The sequence below is a fragment of the Pezoporus occidentalis genome, unplaced genomic scaffold (assembly GCF_034315485.1).
Source record: "Pezoporus occidentalis ecotype Australia unplaced genomic scaffold, CSIRO_AGI_Poc_V1 ctg123, whole genome shotgun sequence".
Lineage (NCBI taxonomy): Eukaryota > Metazoa > Chordata > Aves > Psittaciformes > Psittacidae > Pezoporus > Pezoporus occidentalis.
Genome location: NW_026913027.1, coordinates 1,709,753 through 1,735,060, shown reverse-complemented (window position 1 = coordinate 1,735,060; position 25,308 = coordinate 1,709,753). Strand labels below are relative to the sequence as shown.

The window sequence follows — 25,308 nt, the reverse complement described above, 5'->3', positions numbered from 1 at the left end:
GTGCTCTCAGTCAAAATCCCTGTTGCTTGTTTTTCACACCCACCACCCAGCCAGCTCCTAATGAAGCTGTGCTGTATTGTTGTCTCTCTGATTTCTTATTGTTGATTGGGCTGATTTTAATTGGTTTGCATTTTCACTTGTTTTTCAGCTCATCAAGAAGGGTAATTAAAATAAAATCTTGCCCTCTGTGCTACTCTCCATCCATCATAGCAACACTAGCTGAGCGTGTTAATCTGAAGAAGGGTGAAGGCAGGGCTTACTCCTGGCACAATGTTTGGAGGCTGGTTGTTAAGCATTGCATTACTCAAGACACATTAAATTGTCCAGAATAAGGAGGAAACGTGTCTCAGTCGTCAAGCTGATGGACATTAACAGTCTTCTGCCACAAGTTAGTTAAATTCAAACTAGATTTAGCTACTGCCTGCCTCATTCCCATTCTGCAAGGAAAACTATGGACAGGAAACTAGCAAGGAGTAGGAGGCATAAATTCCAGATACCCACAGCTTGGACCAAAAGCCTTATATAAATCCTTTGGATTTCTAGACTTTAGACAGTTGGCATTACAGCCTTCTGTCGACCAAGCAGAAAAGTTTAACTGGTAGTCCAGGATACGAATGCTTAAGAGTCTGGAGGTGGCTTTAAGATCTGAGGGCGGTTTAAATGTTACTGGTTGGGAAGAGGGAGAAGGGGAAGTAACACATTTCTCAACATTGCCAGGTTTACAAAACCTGTATGCTGAGCTAGAGGCTGTTAGGATTGGCTCAGTCTCAAAATGAGGAAAATGGGAGAAAACAGATATATCTACATGACATGCCTGCAGTTAACAGGAAGTTTTTTTCAGCTTATTACTAATATTTGTTTTTGTTGTCTTAGGAAAATGTGAAACTGAATTTTGAAAGTTTTACTATTGCTTCATAAAGGCTTTTGTAATTAGTATTTGTGTATCTCTTATATGGGCACCACTTTTAGAAGCCACAAAAGCTGTCCTGGATTTCTGTATCATAGACCTAACATCGCTGCTGTGAAAAGAGGACTCCTGCCTTGGTGGGAACTTGTAATAAGCAAATGTCGGTGTTTCCTAGCTGCAGGCTAGCACCAAAAACCAGTGCTGAGGGTTGCTGTGGAGAGGAGAGGCTTCTTCTGCATCTCTTGGCCGTGATGAATGAGCTAGGATGTAATGAGCTCCCTCTGGTTCAGTAGCAGAGCAGCATGCAGGCGGTTAAACCCACCGCAGAGCAGGAACTGAGGCGCTGGGATGGGCACACGCTGTTTCTCATTCTGACTGCCAGTTACATGGCAATTAGTAAAATAAATAAATGAGAGGTGTTTTCCCCTCCCCAACCATTTTATGGCTTGGTTGTTATTCAGGGGCAATGTGTCTCTCTCCAAGCTACCTTGACTTCTTTATTTGTTAATCAGGTATAGGGTGCTCATTATACCGCTGAGCTAAGCCCAAGGAGCTCAGCCTTGTGCCCGTCCCAACGTGGTTCTTCCATTTCCCTCCTTTCATCTCTCCCAGAGGTCAAAAATAGCCGTCTACGAGAAGATGTGGTCGTACATGAAGTCAGCCGAGCCTTCCGTGTTCACCAAGACGACGGCGGACGGGGTGGCGAGGGTGCGGAAGTCCAAGGGGAAGTTTGCCTTCCTGCTGGAGTCCACGATGAATGAGTACATTGAGCAGCGCAAGCCCTGCGACACCATGAAAGTTGGCGGCAACCTGGATTCCAAGGGCTATGGTGTAGCAACCCCCAAAGGCTCAGCATTAAGGTGGGTGGAATAATATAACAATATCCATGTTGTTATAGTATTCCACCTACCCTGATGTATTGTGTTGTCATTTTCTTTCTTGTGGATTTTGAGGTAACTTTAAAGTTTAAAATCTTCAATATTCCATGGAGTTAAATAAGACGGTAAATTATGGTTTCGGTTATTTAATGCATCCATTTTTTTTAGTGTTCTCTTCGTGTTGTCCTCTCTGATTGTTTGTTGCTGTTTTAATTTTACAGTTCAATGGCTTTTTCAATTTAAATGGTAAAAGCCGAGTTAACCTGCCATATGTGACGAATGTTAACTGCATGATGTGGTGTTCTTGTTACTTTTTTTCTCAAAGACGATTTCCCCATCCCGCACACTTCAGTTTTGAGCAGATGTTATCCTCCATGCCACCTTCCAATATTTAACCCTGTATTTGCTGTACAGACATTTTGATAGCTCCACGTTCTGTGAAATTTTAGCCAATTTGTCCTCTTGTGCTCCTTTTTTTATACGTTACGATTTCCTAAGCATTTGTGCATTTTTTCTTACAAGCTATGTTTTATCGTTTCAAGAAATGCTGTTAACCTGGCAGTATTAAAACTGAATGAGCAAGGCCTCTTGGACAAATTGAAAAACAAATGGTGGTACGACAAAGGAGAGTGCGGCAGCGGGGGAGGTGACTCCAAGGTCAGCCTCAATGTCACCACAATCGGGTACCTTAGCAAAGAGTAATCGGCAAGGCTGTTATTTCACTTCTCAAGGACAAAAAAAAAATATCAAAAATCACAAAAAAGAATGTGCATTAAAACCATTTGAATCATTCTGGTGGGGAAGAAAAACCATTTGCTCGGCCAGTAGCTCTTTCAAAGAAACGGTCTTATTTAATATCATCAGCAGGCTTGGTCAAGCTTGGAAACCTTATTTAACTAACAGATAGAAAGTCTAGTCTTGGTGGGACCTGCACAGAGCAAATCAGTACTTGTAACTGTACAAGGAACCTTAGGCTTAGTATGGCATTTACATCTGGCCACCATACTAAGCCCTGAGGAGAAGGCTTCAGTCCTTCCCCATGCTTTAGCTGTGATGCAGAGTGGTTTTTGAGAGGCTTTTTTTTTGCCAGCACAGACATGGAGGTGAGGGCTTCCTTCTCCTTCATTAGGGAGGGCTCAAGCAAACGAGTACCAGCCCACACCGCTTTGCTGGGCTGAACTGGTGCCGCCAGGGGTCCTGGGAAGAAGCCTTGTCTCTGGAGGAGAGCTGCATGTATGGGTCTGTAGCTCAGGAAAGGAAAGAGTGGCTGCTCATCTAATTGCAGTGTGGGGTTGAGAGAAAAGACAATCGTAGCAAAGACGTTACACAGAGATAGATGGCAGTTACCTGTTAATGGTAAAATAATAGCAGTGATGGTAATGCGTAAGGAGCTAGAGCTTGCAGTAGGTGAAACTGAAAGGTATGTTGCTTGCTGCAGGGAAGTGTGTTGATGCACAAAACTGGAAATGAATCTCAAGGGAAGAGGCTTTGGTAGTTTTGCTTAGACTATTCAAATGTCACCTTTGGTAGGCCACTGACGAGTCTTCTGCACACACCTGTGCAGGAGCACTGCATCTGTGTTTGCTGTGCTTTTCATACAGGCATGAATTAAATTCCCAGCTCCAGTGACAGCAGTGGCAAAGCTGTCACTGCCTTGTGCTGAGCCAAGGCTTCCCTCAGCCTTCCAGGCAGCCTGTAGGGTAGTGACACTTTCAAAGTTGCTTTCTTGAGCTCCTGTATTACAAAACCAGTGTGCTTTCATGTTGCCAGCCTTAACACTGGTAATTTCCGTGGTCTTTAGCCTGGTGAGGAGAAGCTGTAGCTAGAATAGGCTGGGTACAATTGGTCACCTTGGGTACAGGAATTACAGGTAAATTAATTTCAAATACCCTGTTATACTGAAAAGCACTGAGATTGATTTTCATAGTGACACTCTCCTACAGCTAGTAAAACCAGTTCCTTAGGAACAGTAACTCCTAATCTCTGTTATGAAAATGCTCCAGCTTTGGTGCAGAATCAATAATAACAGTATTTTCAGTAAACTGCAGTTTCGGACAATTACTGCAAATTACTGCTGCATTCTATTAATAAGAGTTGCTTACAGCTGGCTACGTAGCAAGTTGCTCAGCTACTCATCTCTGATGTTAGCACAAGCCACTGTGTAATAATAAAGGAAGGAGAAGCTCTCGAACTCAGGTTTGATCAATAACTGGAGGTCTGCAGTGCTCAGCAGCAGCCTGAAGATGAGCATGAGCGTTTTATGCTTTCTAGCTCTGCTGCTCATCCTTCACATAACATTTATAAATAATGTTATACATGCCAGTATATTAAATGTTTAACATTCTCCTGGGATCCAGCACCTCATTGTCTCATGCTGCCTCCATGAAAGAAAACGCTTTGTACAAAGCAGCTTCAATGAACTCCGTTCCTTTGAGTTCATTGAATTAAGTCCAGCCCACTAATACTTTCAGCCCTCAGAAAATGTAACAGGATTTAAAAATGGTCACAATTAGGGCAGGGCCCTATTTTTTCCTTGTGCTGGAAGACCTTTTACAAAGAGCAATGCCATCCCTTGGCTCTGGTCAGGTAATGTTAAGGGAGTGGATTCAGGTGTGCTGTGGTAGCATGGTTCGGTATCCAGGGAAGAGGGAAGGGGTGCAAACACAGTGTGTGCCTTGCTGGTTTAATCCATAAATCACAAAGCACTGTCTTTCTGCGGTTTGTCATAACATGCTGTGATGAAGGACTGCTTGTTTGTTTGAGCTGCAGACGTTGCCTCTTGGGGGCACGGCAGAAGTCCCCAGGGAGGAGAATGTGGGTCAGAAAAACCCTCCCACCGAAGACTAGACTGGGGGAGGCAGAGAAGGGGTTAGCTGTTCTTTCCAGAGATGTAAATCAAAGGGCTTTTTTGTTATGAAGGTGGCTTTCTTTCCAGGTAGTGTTTTGTAGGCACTGAGTGCCACAGGCTGCAATGCTGTGGTGTTGCAGCAGATGGGGAGATGCCTTCCTGGGCACACACAGCCCACTTAATGCCCAGTTCAGGCGTCCCCAGCCCCACAGGCACCCTGCTGCCCTCCTGAGAAGGTGAGCACTAGTGCTGCCCTCTGGGCTCTAACAGCCCCAACACTCACTGACCTCTCTCTCCTCTCCTTCCTCCTATCAGAACCCTGAGTTGCCCTCATCGTCTCATCCCATTCTCTGGTTGTTTCTATGAACATGGCTTCATTTATAGAGCATTTCAGAGGAGTCATGTCAAAATTGTTCTTTTTTTTCCCCTTAAAGAAGGTGGCAGTTGGGGGGATCAGAGCGGATGGGGTGGTGAAGGTTCCTCAAGTAGAGATGTACACCTTGCACCCCATCTCACAGGGCAGCACAGGGACCATTACTCACTCGGGGCAGCTTTCTCTACCGGCTGAGCTGACAGAACACCTCTCTCAGCTTCACCAGTAGAGACCAGGCTTGGGAAACAGCTGTCCCGAGTTTGTAATCAGCTGCTTTCTATCTACTGCCAAAGAGGTGTGTGTAGCTGTGAGCCATTGTAAACTGATGGTGCCAGTGTCTTAAACTGAATTCCTCTGTGCAGTCTGATATTTGAGCTTGTGCTGAAAGCCAGAGGTAAGTGTGCAGCCTGTTTACTTCTGCCAGTACCCAGCATTGTCCTGCACAGGACCCAGGACCCAGAAATGCCCTCCTAAGCTCCTCCCTGCGGTTAGCATGTGGTTCACCTGTACTTGGAGATGAATGCTTCCGAGTTGTGAGTTCACCTCTTGTTATTGTGCCTTCATCACCAGTGGAGAATTAAACAGTCACTTCAGATTTCACAAGGATTTTGAGTTTTGTAGCAGGAAAAAGAAAAGGTATTCATACTGACTTCCTACAAGTTTTGGGATCTGTTTGGTGACACAGACTGCAAGGTTAGTCCTGGGAGCATCTCATGTTTGTGAGGTCCATGTGTACTTTAAGACTAAAAAGATTGTGCTGTTTTATTGTTTTAAAGGCCCAAGCTGACACACGTCTCATTTTCAGTGCTACCAGTATATGCCAGCGCTGATGTGGAGCAGAGGGTGCCAGTCTGTCCTGCAGTGTCTTGCTGCCAATACTGCCCTGGTGAACGGAGTTACCCTTTGGTCCTTATTTAAGCAGTCCAAAAGGGAATGTGCTCCATCCATACATGATTTGTCTGTGATGCTTGTCAATATATGTGTGCTGACTTGGCTGGTGCAGACATTCTGGTACATACATCAGAATGTGTTCACTTAGTTCTCCTAAATGAGCATGGTTTTAGTTTCATCTGTTGGATTCATGGTAAATTATACCATCTTCAGATTCTCCGGTACATGTGAGCTGAGTTCTCAATCGTGAGAGAATGCAAAATAGCAGTTATTAAAAAAAAAAGCCAAACATATTCCAGGAAATATGTTACAGTGTATTTGGATTTAGTTTGGAAACTAATTATTTTGTTTATTATACAATCCTATCTGAGTGCTGGCTGAATAGGAATTGAACAAGCGGTAGACAAAAGGGGATGCAGACGGTGGTAGCAGGCTGAGTGACTTAAGTGAAACTAATTATTCAGCTGCATAGGAACAATTTTCTGCTAAGATAAATTTCTGTAGTTCTGCTGTTGATACATTTCTTGTATTCTTACACCTTCCCGGTAACATTTAATGATAACCAACACAGAAGGAGAATGTTTGAGTGCTCCATCTCGCCAATTTTGCATGCCAAGATTCCTTACTAATTATTTGACTTACTTTCTTTAATATATTCCTTTTTAGGCTGATATCTCTTTTGGAGTACATCTGAAATGACACGTGATGCAATACTACTCCATTTCTCAGTTGTTTCTTTTTAATCACAGGGTTACTTTTCCAGTGTGCCAGTTGAGTTCTGCCCTCAGAGCCACGGTCCATAAAGCATCACATTGTCAAGCCCTTCCGAAATGGGAATATGGCCATTAGCAGATGGAATTTGTTCCTCCATTTCTTTGTGCTGTTTTGCTTTGATACATTTTCAGCACAGCCATCAGCATTTGTGGCATAATTTTTTTAAGTGGCATATTTTTAGAAGAAATCTGTTCTGCATTACTTTAGATGATACCTGACATCTAAAGAGCGCCATTGCCAAACGTGCTCTGCTTTAAAGAGGACATTTTCCCAAGGAAGTATTTCCCAAGTTTCCCTAAGGAAATAGCTATCTTAAAAAGATGCAACTCAATTTATTTGAGCAGTTTGTTTGAAATTATGTTAATCAGCATGAATTTACTTGCCACACATTCTATAGGCCTGGGTTATGAGCTGGAAAAAAGACAAAATGGCTGGTCAGAGCCAGTGACAGTAGCACAGAGCTAATTCATGCTCAGAGCTAGGAAAGTAATATGAAATTATCGTATTGTGCAATTTAGTGATAAAGCAAAAGAATACTTTAAAAGGAAGACATCAGAGTATTTGTTTAATTGACAGCTATTATTTTATAGCATATTAGAAAATAATACTGTGTATGCTTTGTGCCAATAATGAAGTCTTAATGCTCTAGGAGTTCATTGGAGCATCTCAGAGCATTGCCAAGAAGGGCAGAGAGCCCGCTCTGGTTTGCAGAAATATCTGTGCTGTTTGAGGGTATTTTCCTGGGATTGTTACTAGGAGACTCAGAATGAGAATTTGGGATGAGCAGGTTGCCCAGGCTTGTAGAGTCAGGGCTGGCATCTGAGAATTAGGAACTGCTTTGTTTTGCCTGCATAACCTTTAGCATTGCGAGAACTAGCTTTGCTGCCTTGTTGAAGGTGGAGCTGAGTATGCAAGGAAACGTGCTTGTGCAGTGTTAGCTGTGGGAGAGTCAGGCCTCGTGCAGAGGTACTAATCCTGCCTTCATGGCCATAAGGAATCTTAGAGAAAGACTTACGACTCCTGGACACATTTGGATAATAACTGTGGTGCTGAATGGTTAATATCCATAAATTGTTTCCGTGAGTCATTTGTCCTGCATTGTAAGCACCAGTGTGGGAAAAGCCAGGGCACAGCCCCTTGGGACTGGAGAAGGAAAAAGGAAAATGAGCAGCTCAAAGTGGGGCTTCCAGCAGTGGGAGCAGGTCACTTCCTTTGACCATCTCCCTGGGGGTCTGGGCTTGGCTGTTTCCTCTTTAATGGTAGCTGCTGTCACTTTGCATACAAAGGGAAAAGTAAATGCCTTTCTTCTTCTTCTTCAAAGTAATTCTGCTGTTTCAGCATTGAGCTCACTTTGGAGGACGCAGGCACTTGTGCTTCTCTGGTGGATTTCTGTGTGCTCGCCAGCACTTTAATCATGGGTCGGACACCTCTAGCTTTATACAAGCGACGTAGCTGTTCTTTGAAAGTCTTGTGTAGCCTTTGGAGTAAGCAGCACCCGCCTGAGGAGCCTGAGAGCAGGAAGCAGAAGAAGCCATCCCAAGAGGAATATAAATCGTAGAAGATGGGGGGGGAAATGGATGTGTCTAGACTCAAAAGAAAGAGAAGGTGAGGGGATAGCCCACGCACAAGGTAAGTTGAGTCTCTTGCTCATATCCATCCAGGTTAGAAGGATCCAGGCAATGACAGGACAGATCCCTGTTAGTTCAGATGTTGTAGGGTTGAGCATGATACTAAGCATCTGCCCTCCCTTATTCTGCCTCCCTGTGTGGGTAGTCCTTCCTCCCCCCCCCCCGGCGCATCATACCTCCAGTCTCAGGCACTGCTGTGAATGAACTACAGTGACTTGTTACGGCTTGCATTTCCTAATCCAATAGGCACGTATTATTGCATTAGCACTTGGCATCTCTATTAGATTACGATACTGTTAGTACAGAGTTTAATTTGTTTGAGCTACATTTATGAAACATATAAATATACTTTCCTAGAGACAGTTGCTGCTGGCAAACACAGGCTGCAAACTCTCTGCAGGATCTTGCAGTTTCAGCTGGGAACACCTCTGGCTCTGTGCAGGTGTATTCAGAGTGTGAGTAGGTGTCACAGTGACATTGTGCATCTGTGTATGTCTTCCAGTTAAAACATGGAAATTTAAAGTGCATACCAAGTTACTACAAGCAGAAAACCCACAGATCCCACAGGGATACAGTGATTGCTCCAGCCTGCCTTGAAAAAATAAGAGTTCTTTTGGCCAGTTAAGTGTTTCTTAAACACTGTTTATGGAAAACACATGAAGACTAGAACAAATTTCAGTTACAAAGAACTCTTGCAGCTACTAATTACTCAGCAGTAACTAAAAGAGCATCCCGACAGATCATTTGCCTAGTGCTGAAATGGCTGTGCTGTGTTCAGCACCCTTTGCAAAGCCTCTGGTTTTGCAGGCATTTGCCATCAGAGCCAAACTGCGAGCAGTGTGCCTGTGCAGGAGTCACTAAGGCCCTCTGAACAAAAGCAGTCTTTACTGTCTGGCACCCCATGTCATGCTGCAGGAGAAGCCACTGCCTCTCTCCATCTCCCATAGCTGCAGGCTCTGTTGTGGCAGTACCACAGTGTAAAAAAATGCTAAAAACTGCTTTGTGTGCTGTTTCATAGAGGAGATTTTGTCATCCCGTGACAGTACCAGAATGCACAAAAGAGGCAAAACGTGCAGTGACCTCCTGAAGGAGCGTCCTTGCCCAGCTGTGGGATGGCCCCAGATGAGCCCATGGCCAGCGCTGGCAGCAGGAAGCTGCAGTCCTGGGGTGCTGCTCACTGGCACCCACAGCCTCGGTACCATCAGCAGCAGGAACCTCTTCTGGCTCTGCTGCTGAGGAAAAACAACATCCTTCTGCCGCGGGATTTATCACTGTGCCCAATGCCTCCGAGCACTGCGCCAGCCATCAGCATGCAGTGTGTTTCTTAGTGCCTGGGGATATATGGAGCTTGAGGCACTGAGTTTTAATCTTCTAATTTTGAAAGATCTTTGTCTTTTCAAACGAGATGGCTTCCGCTTTGATCCCTTCCTCTGCAAACCCATAAAGCATTTCAATCCCTCAAATGTTAAATCTTGTAGATGTGCAACTGCTGGTAGCACTGAGCAGCGAAAAAATGGTGCAGGTCTGAAGTGGTAGCAAAAAGCACCCAGGTGTTGATTTCTTAAAGTAGGAATGCTTTTTCCATGAATTCCATATTAAATGTACAGTGCGAAACACAGAAGATCACTTTCTGAGACAGAAGGCAACAAATAGGAATAGTGGGTGACTGTATGGTTTTCTGCTTTTATTTTCAGGGCTCCTGCTCAAAGTACGACATAGCTGTAGTCTTTAAACAAACATAGTGGGTTTTAATGATATCCCCATTTCCATCTGAAATCTTTCCCCTCCCTCACGCATGGGTGCATAGCAAAACATGAAACTGTGGCACAGAGACACTGCTAAATTGGTAAATTATGACAGGCAGATAGATTTGAGCTCAGAAAGAGGAGCTCTTGGACAATGCATTCACCCGCAGGTTTTGTATCCAGTCAGAAGCTATTTCAGTAACAAGATCTGACAAAAAGCCCATTCAGTAGTTACAGATCAGGCTGGGATTTATAGAGCTTGGGGGAATAAAGTGCCTTATTTGATTTAGATGGGTCTTTAACCTCAAGCAATGCCCTCTAGAGAATAATCACTGGTATCACTGATTTGGAATCACTTCCTGGGCCGTTTCTATCTTCATATTTTAACGATACTAAGGTGGTTGTTAGTGAGATTTTTATGGTATCCTGTCAAATTAAGCTGAGTACCCCCACTTCACTTCTGCATTTGTCAGTGCCCTGTGGGGCCATGCAACTGGCTCAGGGACCCAGTGGGGGGCCACTGGCCTTCTGGCCCACTCAGGTCCCGTGAGCAGGACTGGAGGCCCCATTAACATCACCTTCCTTTCCGCCCATCAGAGCTGAGCAGGGAAGGCTGGTGATGTGGAACGATGGCTTTGAGGGGTTCCCTGTGGCGCTGCGTGTGTGGGGCTGAAATCTCGGTGCAGAGCAATAGTGCAGTCATTTGAGGTCATTCTCCCTGTCCCCTTCAGATATTTACCTTTCAGAGCATGGTAGAGGTGACGCTTCCCATGTGTCCGCAGCAAGCTTCCCCTGAAGCCAGTGGAGTTTGCCAGTGATACCGACAGGAACAATTAATTCAGTGTTTTCAGTAGTTTTCCCCTAGAGGATTTTTGGAAGCATTCTGAATTAAGAAAACGCTTGTTTGTTTGTGCATTAGTCCACTTGCCTTTCCTCTGACAACACAAGGTGGATTTTAGAAACCTGAGCATTTAATGTCTAAACTGTCATTGCAACATTGTTGGTTGGTTTGTGCTGACATCAGCAATCCCAGGGATGCTTCAGCCAGCAAGGACAGATTTGGTCATAAGAAACAAGAGAAAAACAATTGCTGCTGCATAAGTGAGAGTGCTGTAAATATGTCAAATTCCCAGGTTAGGTAAAAATAACAGGGATTAAAAAAAAAAACACAAACAAGAAACCACTTTAAAATGTACTAACCAATACCTGGTAGCACAATGGACTTTTGCCTCCTTCACATCACTGGGATTTGGATTGGAGGGATGGAGCTCTTGGTCCGGCTGCACGGCTCAGCAAGGTTCTGCACGCTGACTTGGGGGGAGGATGTCACACTTCATTCATATTGCACTATTCAGAGGACCAGATCTGCCAGAAACCTCCTGTGGCTTTTTGTTGCTCTGATCCCGCGATGGCAATAAACCTGGCCTAGCCAGATATTGGACCAGATTTACAGCTGCTCTGTGCCCATGTGGTGTGACACAGCTGGAGCCCAGGCATGTCTTTGGTGATGTGATTTTGCCTCCCCTAATGTACCCAACCAGCCAGTGCCAGGGCACATCATAACACAAACAGCTTTGCTGTAAATACCGCATCCCTAGTGATGTGTGCCTGCTTTTCCATGGCACTTCTCCAACCAGAGTTACTTGCCATCTGATGTTGTACTGCCAGGAAAAAATGAAAAAGGGCATGCTAGTGACCACACAGGATTTTGCATTGTGGCAACGTGTATTAGCTACATGGGGCAGTCATGCTGCTGGCCTTCTAACCAAAAATGTTAGCAATGGATGATGCTCCTGTTGGCCATGTCTACAAGATGTTTGGAGCCAGCACCCACCTGACTTGTGAGAAGGATCTGGTGCCACTGGCCTTAAATTTCTTGCCTTCGTCACTGAGAGAACTCTGTCCCTGAGTGAGATGGCACACACCCCTGCCCGGTGCCGCTGGGGACGCAGATGTCCTGCCTGTGTAGCACTGCAGAAGCCAGTGAGCCCTCCTGCTTGGGTACCACTCATAGAAGCAGTGGAATTGTGGCAGTTGGAGTTCTTGCCTGGTGGTTGGCATCCTCCTGAGCCACCCATCCATCCAGGCATCCCTCCCTGGGCTGAAGTGCTGATCAGCTCTTCTGCAGCTTGCTCCCTTCTATCCTGATCCTCAGCTCTGGGCATGAGTGGAGGAAGGATGTTTTCAAGACCAGAGAGGAGCTCTCACTGCTGATGTTGTTCTGGTCTTCTTTCAAGCTTGTGGGTGATTTCTTCACTTCTACCCCTGAAAAAAAACTGCATTTGGACTGCAGATGCTGCAAGCAACAGTGCTGAGAAAGTGCCATACTGTGCCCTGTACACCAAATAGTCTATGGAACATCATAAACCAGCTGATGATGGGTGAAAGGTCAGGGCAGCCCTCAGGCAGCCCTGCTGCCTAGGAGATGTGGTGGAATCCCTGTGCTGCCCACCCCATCCTGCACAACTGAGGAAGCCCTTTAATTAGTGCTCCAAAGAGCCTGTACTTGTTATACCTTTGCTCTGCATCTCCCTTTTCTGAAAGGTAGTGTCTAAGTGCTCTGAATTCTGAGCAATGGTTCGTGGTTTGAGGGAGCAGTGTGCTGTTTGCCATGTTCGTCTGCTCTCCTTGGCAATGATCATTTTTGGGTATAACATTTATATTGCATCCATTAGAGCATAGAATGGGATGTGAATTATCCAAAGCTGTTCCAATCACCACTTAAATCTTTATGGATTGCAAGTAATAAACATAACTACAGTGTTGCTGAGACTTTATACCACTAAAACACCAGTTACACACAGCCAGTGAAATTCTACAGATTATTGGGTAAGATTTTCAAGTCCCAGGGTGACTTTTGCTCCTAAATCTCAGCAACTCTTCTCTATATCACCTGCTGTGACTTGTGAGGACCAAACTAAATACTGGCTACAAAGCTGCTAGCATCGGTACATCCCATCCCATCCCAGTACATTCCTGGAAAACAGCCCTTTCCTGGCAAGATCAGGATGTTCCTTCATAAATTGACAGCACTTTTCCCAGAAGCTGCTCAGTCTCTTCTCTGCAGTGTGAGTTCATTCAGCAAAGGGTCCCATCTGCAGCACAGGCACATAAACATGATGGCCAGTAAATGGAATCAGATTGCCTGAAAAGCAGCCTGGCCAGATTTTTCTCTTGTATGTGGAACTTCAGCCTGCTGGGTCTCTTTCTTAAGCCAGTTGAAGCTAGAGTGATGGCACTAGGTAAAATATCTGGTTTAGGGTTATCTACTTTATGTAGGTGCAGGAGAAATCATGAAAAAGAATCTTAAAATGTCATTAATCAAAGACCTGTTGCAATTTATTTGAGAGGGACAGAAATTATACCTTCTCACCTTTAGGACTGATAAAGGACTGTACCTATGGAAAATAAGTAATAATGAAATAGAACAAAAAAGCATACAGCAGCTTGCTCTTCTGAGGGATGATCTCACAGGGCAGCATGGTGAACATAGCCTGGCAGCGATGCTGTATTTAATGCAAGATCAACGCTGATGACAAAGTGTTGTCACAGTTCTTGAATTTGGAGGGAGAGGTGGCCAGCAGTTTTAAACTGAACCCAAAACTTTGGGGACCTAGCTCAGGGGTGAGATTTCAATGAGTGAATGCACATCATCTGTCAAAAATCCATCAGCATCGTCCTGTCACCTGGGGCCACCACCAACAGGGGTGCAGCAGGATTTGGGAGGCTGGTGTCCTCAGCCATGGGGGGTGAAGTGCAGCAGGGAGGAGGCCCCAGAGCGATGCAGCAAAGGGAAGAGGACATTGCCTTTGAGATGGTGTTGGTTGCGTTTGGAAAAAGACTGGCACAGCTTAGTTTCTAGCAGTAACTGATGGCTGAAGAGGGAGGTGATGCAGCCAGCACCCAAGTGCATGTCCTAGCAGGGGAGCAGAAAAACCAAACTGCTGAAACACCAATGAAACCCACCTCTGTCCCAGGTGTAAAATGATGTTTGCAGCCAGCTCTGATGAAGTGAAGCTTGTGAGAACAGATGGGCACTGATCTTCTTAAAGTCACGCCTCTCAAATAAATCAACCATAGCAAATGGCTTAATTTGCTATCTGGGCCAATACTGGTCCATATGAAACTCCTGGTACCATTTCTCCAGTAATTTGTAGATGTCAGCAAAAAAACATCTTAGCAGGGTTTGGTAATGCTGCCCAACAGACCCAACCTCGTGTGGTTAAGCCTGGATAAGACAAACCTACTAAATCTGGATGAAAAGCATAAGCAAGCAAACAAAAATATCATTCAGTTATGATGAGGAAGAAAAGAACTGCAAGTTTAGGTGACATCCAGAACACTGACATCCTGATCCTAATTGCCTCAGTGGGCATACGGAGCACAACAAGAGAACAACAAGAACATTTTCCTTTGATAAAAGCAACCAACCTAATAGAGCTGGTCTGCAAACCACACAGGGGGGAGATGAAAAAGAATGCTGCCATGAATTAAAGCAAAAACCAGCTGAAGCCACCTGGGAAAGGGCTGAAGACCTCATAGGATATCCCATACAGCCCAACAGCAACCTAATTAAATAGGCAGCTGGAAAGCACAAAATTACCCCCGGAGAAAGTTGAGGAAATGGAAGTCTATTGAGATAGAGACCCAGAAACTGAGGAAATGATCCTCTGAGCTGGTTTTGGGCAGCACAGTTGGCCAGGGAGACAGGTAGGCAGCTGGGACTCAGCCTTCCCAGGGGATCTGGGCTTATTTAGTCTATGTTCCTCTGCCTCTAAGGCAATAAAAGAAAATCCCTTCTCAAACAAACGGTGCCAGGGCAAGCTATGAAGAATCCTCCTTCTGCAGCCAAGATCCCTCACTCCCAGAAGAACCCTGCACTTTGCTCTACAATAGCAAATGAAAACACTTTTCCATCTTTGCAGCTTTCAACCCGCCAGCATGGGCAAGGTGCTGGTGCTGCCTGAGGACCTCCTTTGGGAGGGGTTATGTTGCAAGCCAAGGCACAGTGTAAAGGATTCACATCCAATGTGCACTGGTAAAAATGCCACGATCCAGACCTCCATGGGGATCTCAGCCAAAGCCATGCCTGACTCTGTTAAATGGAACAGACCTAGACAGCTACTCAGAGATGAGCAGTCAGAAAATGCACCAGCAGCCAGGCTCACTTTTCAATGCGTTTACTTACCTTGGGAATCTAGGAGCTGACGGGTCCATCCCACACCAGCTTACATTGTACCCCCATGGATGACACGCTGGACCAGGGGCTGCAAGAGACATCACGTGTTCTCCCACCATCAGGTCCCTCATACCGTGCTGCACCTGGGAGCAGATCATGCATCAAGAGTTCTTGAGATAAATTTCCTGGAAGCAGACAAAATTGTTCCTTAGGACTTTGACTGAACAAGCTGCATTGTGTGCTACACAAATTTGTGTCTTGCCTAGCACATTGAGAGGGCTGCTTTGCCTTGGTACACGCTGTTCATCCCAGTGCAAAACAGCAGAGCTGCGGGAGGCCGGAGCTCGCTCAGGCACTAAGTCCTCGTTGTCTGTGTGTTGGGGGTATGGGATGGGCTCAGGCAGGGGAGGATAGGCACCAGCTATTGCTTCATGTCAGACTTGCTTCCAGCAATTCCTCCTTACATGGTCCTTACACAACCTGTCCGTCTTCTGGCAGCCACCTGCAGTCATCCGCATGCCAAGCCTACAGCATGGAGCTCTTACGGCACAGGAGCAGCCCAGCATGGGTACAGCTCCTCCAGCAAAGGGTTGGTGGGTCTGAAGCATGCAGCAGCTCCTCAGCACTTGTTCTGCTTCTCCTACCAAGATAGAGGGACAAAGCAAATCACTTCAACCTGGGCAGTACCTCACCTAACAGGGCCATGACAAACTATAGTGAAAACCCCAGTTTAGGCAAATTCCCATCTGTTTAGTTAAGATAATTTTAGTTTACTACTACTTTTTTCTTCCTTGGCAATTGCGTGTGTGCAATTAGCTGCAATCTTGCCTCTAAAAAAAAAATATAAAGCACCCTAATTAGCATATTAAGCCTCCTCATTTCCCAGTACTGTATAATGTTGTGAAAGCTAATCTATAATGTATTGGGTACTATGCAAATTCTCTGCACTCCATACGGGGTTTATAAAGGCATGCAAATTAAAAATAGGGTTTGGAATAGGACTGGGGGGAGGGGAGAATTTGCACAATAAAAAATGCGGATAGGAGGAAAGGTGTTTATAACCTTCTCCCTATTGTTTGTGTATTCTCAGCTGCACAATGCTTTTCAAAGTGGAGAGATGTATTGCATAAAAATCTCTCCAAATTGGATAGTTTTTAAATGAAATTTAAATTGAGAGCGCTGTTCTCTAAGCAATAATCCACACCACACTTTCTGCTGGGGTTTGTAACGGGTCGGTAAAGGCATTCAGCTTCCACTGACTTGCATTGCAATCATGCACGGCTTCTTGTAGCATCTTTGCCTGGGTGTCACCAGCAGCCTCATCGCAACACAGCTGCCCAAGGAGGGTCCAGAGGGGTGGTTTGGCCAGGACCTGGCTGGTCCCCAGCAGCATAAACTAACGGGGCTGGTGCATTACCTGCAGCACCCAGGGAGTTTGCAGTGCCTGTGGAGCGTGCTTTGATCCTGTTGCTGTTTTTGTAGCCCTGCCTATAGGTGATGCAGACATAGCAGTGGTACAGCTGGGCTTTTACGGTGCCGCTGGCTGGTGGTGCAGCGGCTCCGTGCGCGCTGCCGGAGCCGAGCCAGCACACGCAGTCTGTCTCGTGCAGCTTGTCACTGCCGCCCGTCGGCTGTGCCTGGTTGGGTGCATGCAGCTTCCCTGACTGATGCTTAATTAGATTACAGCTGCTGCTTAAAATAGCCGGGTTATAAAAATAAAATCTTGGCTGGTGTCAAAGCAAGGCCTGCGCAGACCGGCGGGACGGATGCTGCCTCTGCCTGCCCAGCCAGGAAGCTCTGCTCACACAGACGGTGCCGCATCGCTGCCTCGGGCACCAGGGACCGGCGGTTCTCCTCACCTTGGTGGGTTTTCCCTGCTTTTTGCTTCATTTATGTCATGGTACCCCACAGCCTGCCTTGCACAGGCTGTCCCGCTCTGTGGGTGCTGCCCTCCAGGGCTGCGCCCCACGCCTGCTCTCCTCCCAGAGCACACACAGCTCCTCTGAGGGCAGTGCTTTTCCACATCAGCCACCAGCAGGGCTCACGGCCACCTTGCAGGCAGCTTTTTGGCAGATGAGGGAACGAGGCTTTTCTTCACCTGCTGCTTCTTCCAGTATCTACCCGTGCTGCTCGAGGGCTGTGAGCCCTCCAAGCCTGTGGACATTGCCCTAAGTTACACTGTGTAATTAAGCTTGTAATTAGGTGGGTTTGTATAGCTCATGCTGCTCTTTCTACTGGGTCTGTCTATGCAGAGTCATGCACTCTGGGCAGAGGTAGGAGATAGATAGGCAGGGAGCAGCAGAAGCGAGAGGTGAGGCTGACACCAGGGTAGACGTGGCTGAGCTCCTGCATCTCCACTGACAGCAGGCATGGATGGACCCACAGCAGGGCACGTTGCAGGGCAGCCACGTGTGTGTCTGCCTAACGTTTTATCCCATGCAAAGTGTCACAGCATCATTAAGGATAAGGGCCCATTCCTTTCATTCTCACCAGCACAGCCATGGAGTGGAGATCAAGGCTGTTCAAGAAGGAACTGAAGACATCCCTGATAGAGGGAGGCTGCGTCTTGGAAGCAGGCAGGAAAAACTCCAAGACATCACACAAGGAGGAAATGGAAATGGCAAAATCCAGCTGAGGACTTCTCAGGCACTGTTTTCCCACAGGGAAGGGACGGGTATGCTCCGATCCCCCTGGGCTTGCAGGCTCTTGGCAAAACCACAGTTAGCAGCTCCCTTCATTCTGCTAATCCTTCCCACTCTGACGCTTCCAGCCAGTGTTTCCATGTTCATTCATTTGTTTCATAAACGTCTGTATTTGCTTATTACCTGCTGCAGTTCCCTGGACCAGTGATGTTCAGGATGCAGGAACTCCAGAGGAGAGCAGCGCCTGTGCGGTGCCTCTGAGCACGGCCTCTTAACAGTGACTGCAGCTGGAGGAACCACCCCCAGCAGGGAAACAGGCAGGAGGAATGGCAAAACCCTACCCTGGGGTTATTTCCTTTGCAGATGTACACACACACACGCACAATTACTCGTTGGTGGAGCTTTGCTGTCTGTTAGTGCAATACGAGGGGTCCTGCTAGATCAAACCCACCGTAAAGCTACTGTGAACGCCTGTGATTGCACCAAACTGGGAAATTGGACTTGCTTTGTTTCTAGTACCTTCATTTAACAGTGAGTGCCGATTACTCAAAGCGATATGGGCAGGACCTGGTAATATAGCATTACTGTAGCATTAACTTAAGGGGATGATCCAGTTGCCTGCAGTGTAAATACTTTGTGGCCAGGAACCCTGCTTTATCGCTTTGTATAGTTTTAAAGTAGTTTAAAGATTGAATAACATAAAATAACATAATATAATGTTATTTATGTTATTTCCCACGTGAAGAACTCCTGTAAACCTTGCAGTATTGAAACTCAGTGAACAAGGCATCTTAGACAAGCTGAAAAACAAATGGTGGTACGATAAGGGTGAATGTGGAGCCAAGGACTCCGGAAGTAAGGTCAGTCGCTGAAGGTCTTTTTGTACTGATTAGCAATCACATTTTGACCCACTGTTTGTTTATACAAAGAATGACTTTCAAAAGTTGATATTTACATTTTGAAGGTTGAAAGAAAAGAATAGGAAAAGATAATTAAGTCTCTGAACGTGACAGCATTTTTCTTGTACGCAGTAGCAGGCTGTAGTTGTAAGTATGCTTTACTACTTGAGTATTTTGCTAGAAGAACATGGAGGGAGAAGCCCCCAAAGCCTCCCAGGCTGGTACCTTCATTTAAGTGTGCAAGTTGCAGCACAGTCAGTGTGTATTATTCAGGCCAGCACCTTTTCTTATTTTCAGTTTTATTGAAGGAAACACATTTTTGTTTCAAACTTGTGACTTACTTACATTCTCTACATGTCAGTTTGGGGAACAGTAGCATGCTTGCTAAAGGTGAACAGTTTCAGGACAGGCCTGTAATAAGGAAAAACAAATGCCCTTCCTGCCCTATTTCCCAATTCAATTTGAAACTGGTTTAATTTTTAAACAAATCTAGGAATCCTATAGGTAACTATGTAAAGAATATATGTTCTTTTTTATGCTGCTCTGAACCCTTTTGCTGCTGCACTGCCCTGTCCCACACTGAAGGACTGCTTTAGAGTCCAGTGGAGATCCCACCCCTGTGGTGGCAGTGGATAACCCAGTAGCTGCACACTTAAACTGCAGGAAGTATTTACTTACACCACTCAGCTTAAAGAAAACACAGGGGATTTTTGTTTTTAATGCTTATTGAGGCATTGAGGAGAAAAGTCCTGTAGAAGTGCTGGGCTTGTTGGAGTAAAGGACGTTTTGAAAGGCACCGAGAGGAGGAGATATCCAGCTCCAGCTGAAATCAGTCACAGTCGAGTGCCTGACTCCCCTGGTGCCTTTGGAAGTGCTCTCTATAATCATTCAAACAGAAAACTGTAATTTGGAAGCACCCTCTCAGTGTTGGAGGACAATTTCAAGTTCCATCAAAGCCAATAATAAAAATTCATTGATTTCAGCTGGACTGGATGTTGCTCAGGGCACAGCCCTGTAGCTGGTGTCTGAGATAAACCTGGGGTTGTGGGACATCTGAAAGCACAACAGCTGCAGAAGGAAACTAATTGAAAGGAGGTGTAAATGAGTAACAGCTTTAGTTTAAATGGCAGGACATTTGCTACCTCTACACAAACTGCCATGAAATGAACAGGTACTTGCAAGGTAGATAGTACTTTATTCTGACTATATGCAAGTATCTCCCTCCTTGAAGGTACTTCTAAACCTAGCTCTGTCAGCAGGCATCCCGCGGGCACAGCCCCTTGCATTTTCTGCCCACCAGCATCAACTCCATCCACCCTGCGCAGCAGCAAAAGGGTTGCAACAATATTAATATGATCACAGGATCCTGTTTTTAAAAATGCAAGCTTTCTCCCCCATCTGACATGTATTAAAGGGAGGTAAACCCTGGCCAGCCCTTTTTTGTGTTACAATGACTGGTTTTATTCAGGAGCTCATTCTCCCTTGGTTACCAAAGGTGCTAGTTTAGCTTAGCGCCCTGCTGCTTGACCTTAAAGTAACTGACCATCTTCCTAGGGTGGGTTTTTTCTCCTAACTGTTGAAAACAAGGTAGATAAGTTTAGCAGCGTCTCTATAATTTTATGTACATTCACCAAAACCAAGTGTTTTATGCTGTTTTAAACCTGCTGGTTTATGCAGCCACTGCTTTCCCCATAGAGCATTCCAGAGGGGTCTTTGCTACCAGGGATGCTTGGCTGTAGGCAGGTTTGCTCTGGGATGCCAAAGGCCTGGGGAAATCAGTGGCCACAATAACCTCATTGCCTTGGAGTCAGCCAGGGTTTCACCCACCAAAGGGTGGGAGACAGAGCAGTTACTGGGCTGCTGGGATGGGGGGAAAGCACTGAATGCCATGAGTGTAGTTATTCCAGCTAGAGTTAACTGTTAAATAGCCTGTTGTCTGTCTGTCTGCTCCTCACAGCTAAACTAACATCGCGGCTCATTTCTCTTAGGACAAGACGAGCGCTCTGAGCCTGAGCAATGTTGCTGGGGTTTTCTATATCCTTGTTGGAGGCCTCGGGCTGGCCATGATGGTGGCACTGATCGAGTTTTGCTACAAGTCTCGGGCCGAGTCCAAGCGAATGAAACTCACCAAGAACACACAGAACTTCAAACCTGCCCCCGCCACCAACACCCAGAATTATGCTACCTACAGAGAAGGCTACAACGTGTACGGCACAGAAAGTGTGAAAATCTAGGGGTACGGCTGCGGGCCGGGACCTAAAACCCTCTGGGTTTTCTTTCTTTCTGGCTTTTTTTCAGCTGTGTGTGATCTTTGTTGTGTGAATTGGCCACTGCTGCAGAAGGGCTTGTGAAACATTGCCTGGTGGCCATCTCAGAGTATTAGTGATGTAAATGCCTTCCCTGAGCAGAAGTAAGCTTGGTACCATCCTGTATTGTTAGCAGGGACAGCTGTCTTCATAGAATGATTGGAGTTGGAAGGGACATTAAAGCTATCTTGTTCTAACTCCCTGCCACGGGCAGGGACACCTTCCACTAGAGCAGGTTGTTCCAAGCCCCGTCCAACCTGGCCTTGAACACTGCCAGGGATGGCGCAGCCACAGCTTCTCTGTGCCAGGGCCTCAGCACCCTCCCAGGGAAGAGCTTCTGCCTAATACCTAATCTAGATCTACCCTCTTTCAGTTTAAAGCCGTTCCCCCCTTGTCCTACCACTACACGCCCTTGTTAACAAGTCCCTCTTGTAGGCCCCATTTAGATATTGGAAGACTGTTACAAGGTCTCCCCTGAACCTTCTCTTCTCCATGCTGAAGTGAGTGACTTCTCTCTCCAGCATGGTGCTAGTTCAGTGCATATAAAAGAGTTGCTTTACAAAATATTGTCATCAGAATTCACACTTTCTTGCTAGTGACCTCTTCCCTTTTATTTTTTAAGCTCTAATCAGGCCAGGTAAGTGATTTTAACAAGTCTCAAAAAAATCTACAACGGAACAGAAGAAGTCTACACTAGAAACCATAATTTCTAAAGCATCAAAAGTAGGGTTGAATTGCTGAAAAACTGAAGTCAGTTGAATTGCTGACTCTGTTGGCCCATCAGCCACAGACTGTGCCTCTCCCAGGCTGAGCTCACCTGCCCCTTGCCACCAGGAATTGATGAAATCTTTCTGGCTTTATTGTAGATCCTCACCCTGGCAGCACGCAAGAGGAGAAGCAGCAGAGAATGTGGCTACTTCATGGATTCGGACCACCTGAGCCAGTTGTACTCTCTCCGAGGTGTCAGGCATGACACGCGTTGATGATGGTGCAATGTACTTTTAATAGGAAAAACTGATATTTTTTTCCTTCAGTGCCTTATGGAAGACTCTGAGACTCACAACAATGCAAACCATCACTGAAATATTCTTGCTTTGCTTGAAAGAAGAAAAAGAAAAAAGGAGGAAAGGAAAAAGAGAAAAGGAAAGAAAATAGAAAAAAAAAGAAAAAAAAGAAAAGGGGAAAAAAGGAGAAAAAAGCAAAAGAAGAGAAAAAAAGAAAAGAAAAGGAAAAGGAAAGGAAAGGAAAAGAGAAAAAAAGAAAAAAGAAAAGAAAAGGAAAGGAAAAGAGAAAAAAAAAGAAAAAAGAAAATAAAAGGAAAGAAAAGAAAAGAAAAGAAAAGAAAAGAAAAGAAAAGAAAAGAAAAGAAAAGAAAAGAAAAGAAAAGAAAAGAAAAGAAGAAAAGAAAAGAAAAGAGAAAAGGAGAAAAGAAAAGAAAGAGAAAAAAAAGAGGGAAAAGAGAAAAAGAAAAGAGAAAAGGAAGAGAAAGAAGAGAAGATAAGGAAGGAGAAAAAGAGAAAGAAAAGGGAAGAGGAGAATGAGGAAAGGGGAAAAGGAAAGGACAGGTAACAAGATATTAGTATGTGGAAAAAAAATCTTGTAAAAAAATCAGTGCAACAAAAGCCATTCTTTGATACCACTGCACAGTAAATGAACTTGTGTCCTGAAAGCAAACCGCAGCCGGTTTCATCAGCCACCCCAGTTGTATCAAATTATGAAACTCCTCCTGACACAAAGCCTCAGAAATCTGCTGCGTGCGAACACGGACTGGCCTGTCACTGCTTGTACGAGCTGATGTCAAGATGTTTCTGTATTTACTTACCAGTGGTGTGATTTATTTTTTGTCTGAGCCACTTTAACTCTCCAGCTAATCTGAGCAATTCTGTATAGCAGTAAAAGCTGTGACACCTGAAGAAAAGAATCTGTGCATTAAAACCAGTTAAGGTCAATGACTGTGAATCTGTAAATCCAAAAGAAAGTAATCTGTGGAACTGCATGTCTTGCTTCCAGATCAGTAAATTAATTTCTTGACAAGGTAGCTAAAGTGCAGGCAGAAAATATTGCATTCCTGGGGTTTTCTTCTATCATCAGGCATACCTACAGGTGCTTTATTAAAATGACATTGGGTGGCTTTTAAAAGGAAAATAAAGAGAAGAAAAGCTACTTGCTGTTTAGGTTCAGACCATATATCTCTTTTCTTGCTGTGCATTTGCATTCTAATTCACTGTTTAATATCAAGCAATGAAGCAAGAGAAGCACAGGTTAGTTTTGCCCAGGCGTGCTTCTGCTTCCGCCCCCAGTTCTCTCACAACTAGCACTGTGCTCAGCTAATGCTTCTCGGGAATGGTTATTTTAAACCAGAAGTAAGGAAAGAGGATAGTAACTCAAAGTAGAGCTGCAGTTCCAGGGTAATATTAAGCGATCTAACATGATTCCTGCTAGTACTGTTATATTATATCAGCTCCTGCCAACTCTTGTTTCATGGCTACTGGTGAGAGGATACTCCTGTCCTTGCCCCTCTGGGAAGAGGACACCGTGCTCCAGCCGACACTGCTACAGGTAGGGGCTCACTATTACTCACATCAACGTCTTAGACAGCAGCAGCGTTTCAGCCTTGAACCTCTGCCTGGAAACTACTTAACTTCATCTTAAAAATAAAATAAAATTTAAAAAAATAGCAAAAGACAAAAAAAAAAACAACCTTTAAACATATTGTCAATCACATGGGAAATATTCAATGGAATATCTGCATACTAATTACCTCTAATCGACAATATGTATTTTCTGTAGTTTACTATAGAGTTTTATTTCATCAGTAACATACAATGAAAAGGAAACTCATTTAAAGCAGTCTGACCCTTAGGCGTTTAGTTTGCTGATGATAGATTTGAACTTTTAATAGGAGTTAAAAAAAGAAAAAAAAAGGATTCTATGGGGAAAGTCTTGTTAAAAATAAGTATTTCCAACAAAATGTAATATAAAAACCATTTTAAAAGCTCGTAGGAGAATAATTTATTGTTCACGTTTTTAACAAGATATTGACAACAAATTGGTGGTTGGTTTTCATTTTCTTTTCATGAAACTGTGATTTCTTTTCAACTTCTGAAGGCGATCACGGCCCCAGTTTGGGCAAGCTAAAGCTGTGCAGTACGAGTTGTATTTAAAACAAACGTTTTTCTTAAACGCTGTATAAAAGATGTATGTTTATCAGATTCATTTTTAAGTGGTGGCTTCACACCAGTGAAGGGGGGTTGAGAAATGGTTTGATATTTTTTAAACTTGCATGTAAAGCTAAAACAAAACGTGTTGAGTGCTTACCAATCCCGGCTACCAACTTCAAGCTATCGGAAGTTCGGCAGTAGTCTCACCATGATTTGTTTCAGTATGTTTTACTTTGGGGGATTTGGGGATTCTTTCCTTTTTCTTGTCTTGGGTTCTTTTCCTTCCTCATTGTTTTTCTTTTTTTTTTTTTTTTTTTTGGTAATTTACTTTCCTGGTTTTGGTCTTTGAAACTGCACTTCAGTGAGCAGAAAAAATTGCCAAGCAAATTAATGGCTGTAAAAGCATAAACTGCATGTGTGGGCATCAATTACTGAGCCTCATTTTAATGAGGTGTTGTACAAAGAGTTTTAATACATTTTGTAAATAAAACTGTAAAGAAAAAAGTTAAAGAGCCAGCTGATCTTTTCACCAGAGGAGGAGGGAAACCTGTCCCTTTCTACTTAGGATGTCCACAGGTATTTAGTTTGGGGCCACCCACAGCACTGAACAGAGGATGCTGCTGGGAAATGCATATTCCTGTTTTGGTACCCCGCAAACAAACTGATTTCACTCTTGATGATCCCTCTGGCCAGTTCCAAAGGGCACCCTGTGGGGCAGGGGAGAGCCCAAGGGATGCTATGCCCTGCCCTGGAGTGGCCAGCAGCATAGGTAAATCAGTTCCTCACACTGACTCTACAGATGTATTTTCCTGCAGTTCCCACATTTTCAGCAATGCTTTGAAAAGAAAATAAACTTCACCCCACATTACAGCTAATCCCAACTCTAATTTATGGAGCTTACCTCATCCACACTTTGTTTTTTCCTACTCACCACAAACTATGAGCCATGGGAAGTAATCCTGGTGTTAAACAGCTGGTGTGCACCCAAGTCACATCGCAGCAAGGGCAACCCTTTGGGCGGCTCAACCAGCCTCATGGTCCCCATCAGAAGCCAGCTCCCACTGGGCTCTTTCTGGG

General features: G+C 44.9%; 1 protein-coding gene across 3 annotated transcripts in view; it reads left to right on the top strand.

The window, feature by feature from the left end:
• The window catches only part of GRIA3 (glutamate ionotropic receptor AMPA type subunit 3), a 153,637-nt gene extending 131,390 nt beyond the window's left edge, over positions 1 to 22,247 (top strand). Inside the window, exons 13-16 of one of the 3 annotated variants that reach the window (XR_009962548.1) lie at positions 1,520 to 1,767; positions 2,328 to 2,442; positions 18,611 to 18,725; positions 20,753 to 20,892. Coding sequence is in view for 2 of the 3 variants with exons in the window: in XM_062607471.1 (XP_062463455.1) it covers positions 1,520 to 1,767; positions 18,611 to 18,725; positions 20,753 to 20,998 (609 nt within the window). In the remaining variant the exon portion in view is untranslated. Of the gene's footprint in view, positions 1 to 1,519; positions 1,768 to 2,327; positions 2,443 to 18,610; positions 18,726 to 20,752; positions 21,001 to 21,936 lie in introns of those variants that run through there. The other 2 variants (XM_062607471.1, XM_062607470.1) reach the window with 2 other exon arrangements.
• The last annotated feature ends 3,061 nt before the right edge of the window (positions 22,248 to 25,308 follow it).